The following is a 14760-nucleotide window of genomic DNA, read 5'->3' on the forward strand; positions in this document are numbered from 1 at the left end:
ATTGTGCTTTACCAATTTTTGTGTTTTGTTTATTAATTATTTATTTGGTTGTTTTTAACTATGTCGAAAACAGAACCACAAATGTGAGATGGCCAATTGTACAAGTTAAATAAATAAACACATACAAATAAAATAAATAAAAGCTGAAGCTCAGATCTGGTGGATCATCTTCACTCCCTTAGATTTTACTGAAGAACCTGGTGGCCAAGTTTCTAGCTTATAGAGAAAGGAACTTTCTACCCTTTTACATTCAGTGCCTTGTGACTAATGAAAATTAGCATTTTATTGAGATACAGCCATATTTAATCAAGCACAGCATTAACTGAATATGGAAAAAATATACATATGTATATGTGGGAGTTATATGGGTTTATGTTTATCAATTGAACTTCTGCTCCAATTATAAGTGCTTTTCTTTTCCTAATCATTTCATGCTTGCATATGCAGATGATTTGATGTATATCAAATGGGTTTTATATATTTTAAAGTTTTTTAGGCCAATTATAAAATAAGTTTTTTAATTTGTATTTTAAATTGTATATTGTATTGTTTGTTTTTATTTTTGGCTGTACACCACCCTGAGTCCTTCGGGAGAAGGGCGGTATAAAAAAATCGAATTAATAAATAAATAAATAAAATATAAGCTCAGATATGCTCTCAGAGAAGTTGTTTTTAAACCTTGTAGCACCTGAGTTTTTTCAACCCGCTTTTTAAAAATGTAGGTTTCCTCATACTCAATTTATACATCAACATTACGTTTATCAAATTTTGAGCACCTCTTTAGATTTGTAGGCACTCGTGTTGTTAAAAAGGAATCAGATCATTCAGAAGGATAAAGCTACTTTTAATTTTCATTTCATTTGGTGCTTGGACAGCCTTACCTGACCGACAAGCAATGTCCACATCTTTTTCAAAATCTGTCTGTAACAATAAGAAATAAAAGTAAAATGAGACAACTGTTAGCAGTAGTTAACTTGAAGGTCAAGCTAAATGTGGAACGTGACCCAGAGGTGTTATAGAGCTCTCAGACTCCATAACATGTAACACAGTGTGCATCACATCATCATTACAAAGTGCATTGAACCTTCACTCTTCCAGCCAATGATATGAAATGAAATAACAAGCACAATGATTTACTGAGCTACAACACTATCTTGGGTAAGTAAATATTACAGAACAGAAAAATGTCTGTTCTTGTGACAAATACCAAGAAGATGCTATTGCATCCAGTTCTGACCTCAGGTATCACATTTCTTTCTAATAGCTCCCTCGCTAAAGCTAAACTACACATTCCTCCTGCATGACCACAGCTAAAATGAGACAACGTTAAGTTAGTTTAGAACAGTATTTCTCAATCTGAAAACTGTCACTCAAATTCTCAGCCATTGTGAGAATTATGACAAGAAGGATTGAATGCTCCAGGAAAATTCCAGGTTAGAAAAGACTGATTTTTAGGAAAATTAGTGTCAAAGAACTTTTTTTTTAAATTACCATTAAACCATTGTGCAAGAATTTAAAGTAGTGGTAAGCAGTTGTTTGAAAATAAGGGTATTATTGTTGCTATTAATTGCAAGCTACAACCAATGCCATGTGGATAGAATTCTATTCTTGTAGTAGAAATTTCCCATGCTTTAATATGCTCCAGAGCAGGGGTCTCCAACCTTGGCAGTTTTAAGACTTGTGGATTTCAACTCCCAAAATTCCTCACCCAGCTTTCTGGGAGTTGAAGTCCACAAGTCTTAAAGCTGCCAAGGTTGGGGACCCCGTTCCAGAGGTTTCCCCAAATCTCTAGAAATTACCTGAGGAGCATGCAGAAATATTGAGAGTGGAAGGAGAATTCTCATTGCCAAGAAGTGTTTATCCCACTCATAGATGGACAGTGTGGGATACAATCTATTGTTTTATTAATGATTTCTTTATTTGTAAAAATTTATCTACTATTTATTACTAAAACCCAAAGCAAGAATAGAACAAATTAAATTAATTTATGATTATGATTATTATTATTATAAATTACTTTAAACCATTAAAAGATCTACATTGCCACAATGTAACGCATATAAATCTAACACTTGCTTATTATACATCATATATAATTACAGTACAAAATGCAGAACATAAGTCTTCCATGCATGCTTGGATTTTGGAGGATGCTTAAATTAAAGCTTGGGTATTTGGGATATATTCATGAAACATGTAAGAAGCTTCAGTCACAGAGGGACGCTTGTTCAAACCTTCCTGGACTGACACACACACAAAAACCCCTTAAAGTGATAACAACTCCATTGGATGCACTGTCTGGCATGGGATGACAGAAAGTTTAGGAAATCTGCTGACCAATTCCTTATATTACGATGGTATTTATTCAAATTTAATATTGGGATGTCCATCTATTTGTTATTTAACCAATGTGTTCATTTTACTTAATGTTCCTATCTTCTACAACCCGTTGAAAGGATGATTCCTATTTATTTCAGACATAAGAGATATGGCAAAGAAACATTTAGCACCAGTACAGAAATTCAGCACAAGGCATGTTGTGGCTAGGACCATCATTAAAAAAAAAGACTTTCATGTGATGATCCTTTGTAATTCTGTATTTGCTCACACAGAAGAATCACCTTTATTAAATTTTCAGATTTGATATTGATATTGGCTAATTAGGTTTTTCCCACATAATAACATTTCATCCACACATTGCTTTTCACCTGCATAGCACTGCAGAGATAAATTCACAAACATTTTTAAATCATGGTTTTATTAACCTCTTCAGTGCATGTTTTTTTGTTTTTTGTTTTTAATGAAAGGTGACTTTTTTTTCCAGTTCTCTTTCACAGCAACTTCCCAACAGGTAGTGTAGAAATAGTGAGTTCGTAGTGCACACAGCTTAGTCAAACCAATTTGCCCAATATGGAATACAGAAGAGTACTGGAGATTATAGAAAGACTCATTTGTAAATGTGTCCCTTGCAATGATTATGATACAAGTTCTAAAATGCACTTTATGATCACTGCACAATATATATACCTCAGAAAAGCTTGAGTTTAAATGAGCGGTCACTTTAACGGTCACTTTGTTTTTAGCCCACAGAAACAGCTACATTTTAGAGAAATGGTCCTCTCTGCCTACGGATTATTTATTTATTTATTTATTTATTTAATCATATTTATATACCGCCCTATCTCCCGAAGGACTCAGGGCGGTAGTTCTTGTACCATTTTGGGAGGTAGGAAACAAGTATGGGAGAAATGTTCAACTGAACATTTGGCTAAGCTGGTCAATTAGTTTGGTGTATATGAGTTGTTTCTTAACATGTAAGTACAGGTGGTCCTTGATGTACAACAGTTTGTTTAGTGACCATTCAAACTTACAACAGCACTGAAAAATGTGATTTAAGACCGTTTTTCACACTTACAATCATTGCAACATCCCCATGGCCATGTGATCAAAATTTGCATGCTTACAATTGGTTCATATTTATGACGGTTACAATTTCCTTGGGTCCCGTGATCTGCTTTGGCGACCTTCTGACAACAAAGTCAATGGAGAAGCCCGATTCACTTAACAACTATGTGGCTAACTTAACCTCTGCAGTGATTCACTTAACTGTGGCAAGAACGGTCATAAAATGGGGCAAAACTGTCTCGCTTAGCAACAGAAAGTTTGAGCTCAACTGTGATTGTAAGTCAAAGACTACTTGTACCTTAAATATAGTGGAGTATGTGGCATTTCTGTGGTAAGAATAAGCAAATCCTTTCAAGTTATACTAGGAAGTATATGGATTTATTTGTAATTTTACACACACACACACACACACACAATCACACACACCACTATAGTAATTTTAATGTGAGGGCTAGAAAGTGACCATGAAATCTTTTCTTTCACTCTCATGTATTTATTTATTCTTTTTCATTTCAAATTATATGCCACTTTTCCTATCACAAATATATTCAAGATAGCTAAAAGAAAAATGTAGAACAATTGACACCCTGTTAAGGAAATCCTGTTAAGAAAGCATCTGGCATAATAATTAATACAACATAAAGGGTCAGTTTGCAATTAGCAGGATTATAATTTGGAGCCATTTTATAATAATAATGCAAACGAAACACACTTAACATCTTGAATGAATATGAATATGTTATACCATCATCATCATCATCACTATTCATAGTCATCATCTTCATTCTTACAAATGACCTAAGAGTTTTCCCTTTGATAGCCTCTTTTGCATGCAGGAAAATACAGTAGAACTGAAATGCATCAGAAAAATGACTCATATTTGTTTTTTTATATTAGATTTAGAAGGCCACCAAACTCTCCAATGGCTTTGGTTGGCTTATGTAATTAAAATAAAGCAAAACAGTTAAAAAGACAATAAAATGTCCAGAACTTATAGATTTCTGTAATGCACATCTATGTATTAAGAAATAAATTAAAAGTAATTATATTATGTACTATTTTACTTTCTATTTCAATGCTGAAATTACTGAATATTTTATGATTCTGAATACGGGGCATGGTGTGAAGATTTTCCACCACTAGATGGAAACAAGAGATAGATAACATGCTCTTTACTGGCATCTAGTGGTCATCAAGAGTTTTACAACCAGACATGTTAGCACCGATACACACTATGTCTGCAAATAGTAGTCAAGGATAAATATAAACTAACCATGATTTGAGCATGTCCATTAGGAAATGAACTTGATGAATCTGCATTGATTGGATCTTGGCAGTTTCTCAAACGACATCTAAATGCATCTTGAACCTGGCAAGATATAACAGTTATTTAATATACTTAAAAATTATAGACAAATTATTAAAGCTGTAATAAACAAATTCTTGATTCATCATTATTTTCTCATTTGGTTTCAAATGATGTTTGTAGTGACATTATGATAATTGTACAACCGCAGTAAGCAAATTAAAGCAAATATTTAAATTGGACTAGCACAGGCCTGTGAATAGCTCTTCAAAAGAATGTCCCAGTGAGACTTATTCCTAGGGAAAAAGGAATTGGACTAAAGTCACAGATCTTTTGTTCATATGCCAAAGCTATTTTTATGACTTCCTCGATTAGAACAATAAATGCATCCAACCTTAATGAGCATAATAGTAAAGGCCACTTAGACAATTAATGGGAAGAAATCCAACATGTTTCTTTCCATAAATATGGATCTGCATCCTTTACCTGACAACTCTTAAGTACTAACAGTACTGCCAAAACCGACACCAATATAGAAAAACAAATACTATAGCACTATAATGGTCTTTTGAGGAAAAAAGCTACCTGAGTGATTCTATCTGGAAAAAAAAATATTCAGATAAATTCTAAACAATATATCGTGCCTAGGTCTGTGGTGTAACTTATAAAAATATCCCAGCCATGTTAATTTGTGATACTCAGCTGGTCAATCTATACCACAGATTATCAGGGAGCTATGGCAGTAATCTAATCCCAGTGTCTAGAGGCTGTAAGGATCTGGATGGAGAGGAACAGGTTAGGGGTAAATCTTAGCATGATGTGTACTTGTGGGTTCAGAAACTGGCTAATTGTGGGACACCACCATCTTTAACAGAGGACAATGTTTGATCCCCCAGAAAGAGCAGTTGTAAAATTTGAGGGTGCTCTTGAACTCATAGCTCCTGTTAGTCTAGCAAGTTGAAACTGTGACCCAAAAGTTTTCTGGGTGCAGTTGAGATGCTCCGAATTACCTTTCCATCTTATATTGCTTAGGACCTGGCTATCTGAGAGACTGCCAACTCTAAACAGAAGCTGTCCACCTAAGGCATGCTTGTAAAAACTGCTTGCTGAGAGTGTCTACTCCTCGTGAATTACAATGAGAGGCAATCAGAGAGAAGAAATCTCTGCCAAAGCGCCCTCTTTTTATGCTGTCCTATCAAACATAAGATCTGCACCCTCACTCTGGGCATATTTGAAGGTTTTCAAACACCATTCGGGTACCAAGGGCTAAATTGACAGAGGTACCTTGGTGGATGGTTACTTTTAAGTTCTGAGGATATATGGTGTAATGGTTTGTGATCAGAATATTATGAATATTTAACTTATTAGCAATTATTAAATATTTCCATTTATAAAGCTTTAATTTATTTGTTTGTTTGTTTGTTTATTTATTTATAAGGGTTTATTTTGTTTTATGTTGCTGCTGTGAGCCACTTAAGATAATTGAACCAGTGTAAAAGCAACTACAATAATCAAAACAAATAAAATGTCATTAAAAATGGATTTTGGTTTCCTCGCATTGTATTATTTGCCCACCAAAATTCCTTAGTTATCACATTTCCTCTTTTTTTTTTTTTACTCCAACAATCTAATCTCCATACTCCATGGCTTTGTTCTGGAGAACAATGCATAATTATTTTCTCAGTGGGGTTTATTTTTGCTAATCACGTAACAGATGGAACTACAAGCACTCCAGTTGTGTTTACATCCAAATTCCAGAATTCTCAACATCTCTGGATAAATGGCACCAGTTTGAAGAAAACTCACTAGGACTTAATCCATCGAAAGTTAAAACATGCAGACTTGTGTCTATGACTGAAATGGCTACTGTACAAATCTTTCCTTTCACATTTTAGTGACACACATAAGCAATGTAATTCCATCTCACATGAATTTTGGCAGTAAATTTCAGCTGTAAAATGTCATGGACTAGCAGCATCAGTTGAGATGGCAAAGCAAATTTGCTTTATCTCACTTGCAGGAAGAGGATCATTTTTGAGCTGCTTATAACAATAATATATATTCAGCTACAGCCTGATGAAAGAAGCCGTTATCTCTGACTAGTCAAATGTGCAGAAATATTACCAGGGCTTTTGTCCACAGCATTGTTTTCATAGACAAGCTCTATCTTTCTCACCATCCACTACTAGGGGAGAGAAACAATGATTTTGATCCCCATGCTTGACCAATCTTTTGGAAAGTGGAAAGGGAAAAAAAAAAGAAGAAAAGCAGAAAGGGCTCCAAAGATCCTGTATAAAAGCTGCACCAAAAATGATGAGGTTTTTTTTGTGGTCTGTAGACCCTGCTTTAATGGCTCATGTACAGTAATATGAATATTAATAATAATAATCAAATCCATTTTTTTTTCTGGAGAGGCGAGCTAACCAAGATTGGTCAAAGGCATTCTAAGCTAGTGAAGGCCATCACTCTGCTAAACAAATAATTCCATCAACACTGTCAGACTATTTACTGAATCTGCACTACTATTAATCTTCTCATAGTTCCCATCACCAATCTCTTTCCACTTATGACTGTATGACTGTATGACTGTAACTTTGTTGCTGGCAATCCTTATGATTTATATTGATATACTGACCATCAATTGTGTTGTAAATGTTGTACCTTGATGAATGTATCTTTTCTTTTATGTACACTGAGAGCATATGCACCAAGACAAATTCCTTGTGTGTCCAATCACACTTGGCCAATAAAAAATTCTATTCTATTCTATTCTATTCTATTCTATTCTATTCTATTCTATTCTATTCTATTCTATTCTATTCTAACTGCAGTGAACAGCCCAGTAACCCCCAAACTGGAAATTAAAATGATGCTGGGGATGAAGGGAGAGCATAATTTTGACTGTCTGTCTCTTTATTGGCCAGATACCAGGATCCAGCCATCTGCAATACTCTGGGTGTTTATAGAAGAATGGCGCATCATCAATTTTGTCTTGAAATTTATCCCACCCACATTCAGTGAAAATGTGGCCATCCTATTTGGCCCTTTTTCTGTCTCCCTCCCTCTCTCCCAAGATGACATGAAGCTGCATGATTGTTTCAGAACGAAAGGGGTGGGGGGAGAGAGAGAGAGAGAGAGAGAGAGAGAGAGAGAGAGAGAGAGAGAGAGAGAGAGAGAGAGAGAGAGAGAGAGAGAGATGTGTTGAACGTGCGGATACCAGGGAAGTGGTTTCCTTGGCAACAGTAACCAATTCAAAGCTCCTCTTAAAAGTTGCCTTCTCTCTTCCCATGTCCGTTTGAGAAAAAAAAGTCCATGACATTTAGACACTTAAGGTGTGGGGAGGAGGAGGTGGCACAGTTGGATGCTAAGCATAATTAAAAGAAATAAAACGGCAGACAATAAAGAGCATCTCCCTTTATCACCAAACATTAGGATACGACAAGTCAAATTAGGTTTGGGGCATGGAATAGTTAGGCATTTGATTTTTCTCTTCCTTTAGCAGACATGTACCACACATGGCCAAAGTTTACTCTATATGTATAACTGAAAGAAAATATGTGTGAAGTTTGGAATTCTAAGTTCCCTCTCATATCCGCTTAACAAGGGAAAATTCTGGAAAGTTATTTGTTTATTGTATCAGGTAAATCAGGAATTCTGATTTTAAGAACTTTCTCATTAATTTCCAAATATTCAGCCAAAATTCTGAACTGTATTGTGAACTTAAGAAATAATCACATTTAACTATAATTGCTGGTTTATCAGGTATGAACATTCACTTGCATATCATGGAATATAGTCCCCTTCTCAATAAAGCTATATAATAAATTGAATAGAGCTATATAAATTGGGGATTGGTTACTATTTTTCTATTGTGCTTCCTGTCACTACCTTTCATTCATTATTTATTATGTCTGGATAATTTTATTATTGAGTTAGTGACCATGTTACCCCTTTACCTTGGGCTATATCAAGCTACTTTTTGCTAAAACCTATGATTGCAAATAAAATTTTAAATCTAAATGTATAGCTACATTTATATTATAATACTGGGTTCACTCTATATTGGATTAGGTCTTGGCATATATATTGGATTCAAGCTATCTTGGGATGAATTAAATGTAAGTCCTTCATTATTTTAGATCTCCATTTCTCATCCACGTATCGTTCAAATGACAGATTGCCATCACTACAGCTATCACATCAATATTGTACAATACCATCAGTTTATTCAACCCTGTATGAAATGTCTCTTATTTTATTTTGTAATAACAATTGGAAGAACAAGGTAGATCTCTTTCCATAGTGGGATATAAAAAAAATAGGGATGTGTGAATGTCCAGATATTATTGCATGACTCCCATTTAGCACAGGCAATGATGGAATTAGAGAATTGCAATACAGGGAATAAAATTATATGGGCATGCAACTTCATGAAATATAATTTTTCTCTTAGTTGGGTGTTAGGACTGCTAAGCCAATTAGAGAGGGCTCTGAAGAGAAGGAAATAAATATAGGTGTAAGGTTTTTGGAATGGAGTTTCGGAAGGAAGGCAGAACACGCAAAGAACCTCAAGTAAGAGACTTTTTGAAAGCTATCAAGTGATTCCAGGGAAGGCACTGTCATATGACAGAGTATGAGGGACAAGAAAGGAGAGTGATTTCCCTTGTGAACTTTAGCCAAAGGATTGAGCTGATTTTTGCAAGGTTATCACAAATGAAGCAGACATATTTCTTCTCCAGATGTATAGCTTTAGAAGCAAAGCACAGACGTTGGAGATGGCAAGGCAGAGCATGAGCAGTCTCAATTTGACCTTGCTACCGCTAGGCTATTTTTTGCTGGAGATAAAATTTAGACTGGAAATAGATGATCAATGATGTTTTTGATGCTTTCTCTGTGTTATATTGTTGCAGTGACAGAACAAAACCGCTGTGATTTTTACTCTAAGATTTGACATTATCTATGACAAGTCATTTGATATTCAGATTTATTGTTTTGCCTATTAGAGGCAGATTCCGTATCTCAGATGGATAAATGACAGGGATGAGATATGCAGTGCATTATCCATTAATTTAAGTGATTGCTGCTTTCCTGTCCAATAGAGTGCAGAAAGTCAAAATAGGGAACTCGCTGTCTACTCCTGCACCAGTTAACAGTGGTGTTCCACAAGGCAGCGTCTTAGGTCCCACACTTTTCTTGCTCTATATCAATGATTTATGTGATCAACTTAAAAGCAATTGCGTCCTTTTTGTTGATGACATAAAATTATTCAATACTACAGATAAATCTGTTGTTTTGCAAAGTGATCTTGACTATCTGTCTGAATGGTCATCTATTTGGCAACTTCAAATTTCGATCACTAAGTGCTCTGTCTTACATATTGGTAAACGTAATCAGAATGTCAAGTGTAAGCTAGGTGGTGTTGAACTAGCTGATGACCCTCACTTTGTCAAGGACCTAGATGTACTTATCTCTGACGATCTATGCTCCAAAGTTCACTGTAACAGCATTGCTAAAAAAGCATTAAGAGTTGTAAATTTAATTTTGTGCAATTTTTTTCTGGAAACATTGTTTTTCTAATTAGAGCTTATAAAATTTATGCTAGACCAATCTTAGAGTATTGTTCAACTGTTTGGAATCCCCACCATATATCTGACATCAGTACAATTGAGCGGGTTCAGAAGTATTTCATGAGAAAAGTCTTGCACTCTTCTGCTAGTGGAACATGTCGAATCTGTACCCAATAGAATTCCCTATGCAACTAGGCTCGAAATCCTTGGTTTGGATAACTAAGAACTGCGTCGCATGTGGTCAGACCTAGGGATTGCATACAAAATTATATATAGTGATTTTTTTACCTGTAAATGCCTTTTTTTGTTTTAATCGCAATAATATGTGTGCTAACAACCGCTTTAAACTCAATGTATATCATTCTAAATTTGACTGTAAAAAATATGATTTCTGTAATAGAGTTGTCAAAGTCTGGAATGCTCTCCTGATTCAGTTGTTTCAGCTACAAATTTTCACAGTTTCAGTCACAAATTGACTTCCTTCGACCTTACATCATACTTAAGTGGTCGGCAGAGGGGGCATGCATAACTGCACTAGCATGCCTATCGTCCCTGTCATTGTATTTTTATTCTTTTATTCTTGTTCTCACTTTTGTTTGACAAATTCTAATAAATAAATCCAACAATATAGGTTTGTTTTAAAATTTTACTAAAATTTTATCTATCTAAACTATCTAAATAAAGCCCTTCGGAACTTGTGTACCTTTTTAGAGGGGAAAGAAGCCTAATTAAAGTCCTGAATGCATAAAATCTGAAATCAATACATTGGGGAACTCCTTCAAAGCAAAAACACTTTAGTCTTCCTCACATTATGAATTATTTTCCAGATAGAAAGTTACCTAGTGCCAAAACATGGCATGGTAGACTTTTTAATTCATGTATATAAAAAGGTGCATGTTAAACATGGTTAATATAAGATTAAATATATTGCATCTTACATTTTTTATAGCACCCTTCCATGTGGGCAGGCAAATTGAGAAGCAGTCCCTATCATCTGCTTCAGAGTATTTGTGTTAAATAGTGGCAACATTCGAGAGTTTTGTCAACCAGATGCTTTTCAGTTGTTCTGGACTATAACTCCCATAATCTCTGATGGCTCTGATGCTGGCTGTGGCTGACAGAAGTATAAATAGGGCAGCAAAAGTTCTAAACTTATAGTCACCCAATGGGGATTGGGTTTGAAACCATACATAGAAATTGAAGTTATTCATCATGCTATTCAAAATTTTGAGCCCACTTGGTTTTCTTTGATACGAATTGAAAACACAGTCTTGTTAGGACCAATAGACAAATTACAGGTCTGACAAATCTATTTCCCTTTTTTAAAAAAACAAGAAATTTAAGTTTATTCATCAGACTCAAAATTAAAATGGTAGCAAATGAGATTTTTATATATTTAGAATTCAGAACCTAGGTGCTCCTGGTCATAGGCTCAACCTAAGAATTAGTTTCCATCAGGTACAGTTTCTTATACCCGATGGAACCTGATTCATGCATAGGACCGCTTTTTTATAGTCTTTTTATAGTTTATAATCTTTTTATAGATCTAATACACTGACAGTGGAAATATTTATTGATAACTTATTGGGAGTTAGAAATACTTGAATCTCTATTATCAGTCTTCCAAAGAACTGCCAACTATCTACCAATCCATCTTCTGCTTATTGAAATATAGTAGTAGAGTATACTACTATAAATAGTCTTGCCCTACTATTTATTTTCTCAGAACAAAGTAGCGTCCATCTAATAGACAATGCATTGCCATGGCAAGCTGAAGCTGGCCCAAAGGGTTCAAGCATGAATGTAAGGACCAAAACCAGTGTGGCTGCCAGAGGTATCTTGATGCCTCCTCTTTTACCACCACTACCTCTCAATGGTAGACTATTGAGCATGTGGAAGACTGTTTTTTCACTCAACCACCTGCAGCTATTTGTCCTTTAATTCCCAGAATGAAAGGCTACATGGTGGGCTATAAAGACAGGGGTTCTGTATGACTTGGAGATGAGGTGGGCCAAACCCCATTTTTTTCCCATTTATCTTGTGACTGTGGTTTTTTTTGTTCTTTCTGTTTATGGAATGGTCTCTCAGTGGGCCAAGAAACAGGAAAACCCAAACTACTTTAGGAGAAGCCACACTGAATTCAAGATAGAATAAGTGACTCCTTGAATTGAGAAGCAAAAAAACCCAACAACCCAGTACACTCTTCAAGATTTACTCATGAAAGCAGAAAATGTGATCTAATGTATGCACGGTCAGCTGGAAATGAACAGTGTCTCTGGAGACAGAGCTGCCTGTTCCCAGCAAAAGCTTGGAAGAGTAAAACCAACCCATTTGCAAATAACCTGCACCACTTTCAGTGAGGACAACACTTTGGGCTATGAGAGGCTGACATGTGTTAGCAAATAAACTACAGGTGGTGTAGTTTTTCTGCTATCATAGTTCTGTTATTGCTCATTGTGGATCAACACTGAGTACAACAAGAGTTACAGTCTTGACCTCTTATGTGGGACTGAAGCCTTCATTTCAAGGATAGTTAGATTGGTTGATCCAAGTCAGATGTTTAGGAATAGCACCTATATACCGCTTCACAGTGCTTTACAGCGGTTTACAGAGTCAGCATATTGCCCACCCCCACCCCAACAATCTAGGTCCTCATTTTACCAACCTCAGAAAGAAGGAAGGCTGAGTCAACCTTGAGCTGGTCAGAATCGAACTCCTGGCAGTGAGCAGCAAGTTAGCCTGCAATACTGCATCCTAACTACTGTGCCATGGCTCAGGAAGCATTCTGGGTTGTTGTAAAATTTCATAGCGATAGAAGATTTGAAAGACAACACCAGGAAGTGGTTTCTTACCTCCCTTCGGAGAATGCAGTGAACCATGACAATGACCAACCCTTGCAATGAATCAAATACAGCAAAGAGTATCTGAAATAAAATGGATCGCTTGTCAGTCATTGCCAGAACTGCAGACATCCAAGTGAGAGCCAGGAGAGGTAGAACAACACAGGAACTCCACAGCGATGCCCTAATTAGGGGCAGAGGGGAAAGAAAACAATGACAAGAAGATTGTAGGACTATTGAAACAACAAAAACAAGCCAACTTTAGAGAGACAGGCATATCCAAATATATAAATCTTATTTAAGGATGGCAACATTTTTTTAATATGAAAACCCATGACATTATATAATTATAGAAAAGCTTGACATTGTAAAATATTACCCAGTTGAATTATAAGGTGCAGTTGCCATTTTTCCTTTTCCTTTTTTTAAAAAACAATTAATTATATTCAATATTAGCAGTTTTAAACTTTCATCACTGTAGCAATTTTTTTGTCACATGCACTGCATAAGATTTGTAACAAGAAGATGTAAATGATTAGGACTAACATGGCGTTACTGGCGGTGGTGGCTGACAAAGCTGTTGTTGAAACTACTCCACACTTGGCACATTTGAGCGTCAAACCGCTATGAGGCTCACTCATCTGACTGCAAACAAACAGAACACCCACAAAAAAGAACAAAATATTGAATTTTTGGTCACTGCTGAAATTTAGCTTTTCAAATATGATGTCATGCAAGAAAAAAAATAGCAAGTCGACTTATTCAGGATGAAACACTCTAATTGATTTTAAGCCTATATAAAAACCATACATTTAAAAAATTTACACGTCAAAAACACGTTAATTCTATTGGGGGAGGGAAAGGCTTCATTTTATCCAAGGTCTAATTCTTCCATTTGATAATGTTTGAAGCCTGTCCGGTCCCAATCATCATAGATAAATGTTCTATTGATCACACTGAAGGAAACATGCATGTGGTAGGTTAAGACAAACAACAAAATGGTCCCTCCAATCAGACCATTTGGAAGAATAAGGATTTGCTCTTAACAAGAGTAATGGAGCAGATTGAGAGGGCAAAAATGCATTACACATATATCCACTGAAATTGGAACATGCCCCTGAAGGAGTACAGTTCTGTCAATCTATCATGGGAATATATGAAACAGCTTCCCCTCTTAAGTTTCCACTGAATTTAAGTTCATACTGGTCTGAATAGAGTTTGAAATGAATGAAAGTGTTAATTCAGGCTAGAAATTTAATAAAACACAATACACAAGCATTAAGATTAACATATATTTATACATATACTGGTACAGATTCTATATTGCAACACCTAGCAGCTGCTTCTGTCTATTTTCACTATTTTTATGACAAAATCATTATCTGGCTATTTTCATCCTTCCATTCATCTTAATTTATTTCTACGATAGAAGTTTTTTTTTTTTTAAAAACCAGCTAAAGTAGTTATTATTACATACTGAAGACAAAAGAACATTTAAAAAATTCTTCAACTGACTTATAAAATATTACACTTTCCAATCCCTTTAGTTATAGTAATTTGATAGTTTTATTTTAAAGCCGTAGGATGAAAGTACATAAAAAGGTTCTTCTGAAGCAGAACGTACACTTTTTTTAAAAAAAAA

At 35.4% G+C, this 14760-nt stretch overlaps 1 protein-coding gene across 1 annotated transcript in view; it reads right to left on the reverse strand.

The window, feature by feature from the left end:
* Nucleotides 1-14760, reverse strand: part of ADGRB3 (adhesion G protein-coupled receptor B3) — a 574188-nt gene that overhangs the window by 34378 nt on the left and 525050 nt on the right. The window contains exons 24-27 of the mRNA XM_058176574.1: nucleotides 13665-13763; nucleotides 13131-13302; nucleotides 4679-4774; nucleotides 882-921 (exon numbers count right to left, since the gene is read on the reverse strand). Coding sequence (XP_058032557.1) covers nucleotides 882-921; nucleotides 4679-4774; nucleotides 13131-13302; nucleotides 13665-13763 — 407 coding nt within the window. The remainder of the gene's footprint in view (nucleotides 1-881; nucleotides 922-4678; nucleotides 4775-13130; nucleotides 13303-13664; nucleotides 13764-14760) is intronic.

The sequence above is a fragment of the Ahaetulla prasina genome, chromosome 1, assembly GCF_028640845.1.
Source record: "Ahaetulla prasina isolate Xishuangbanna chromosome 1, ASM2864084v1, whole genome shotgun sequence".
In the NCBI taxonomy this organism is placed as follows: Eukaryota; Metazoa; Chordata; class Lepidosauria; order Squamata; family Colubridae; genus Ahaetulla; species Ahaetulla prasina.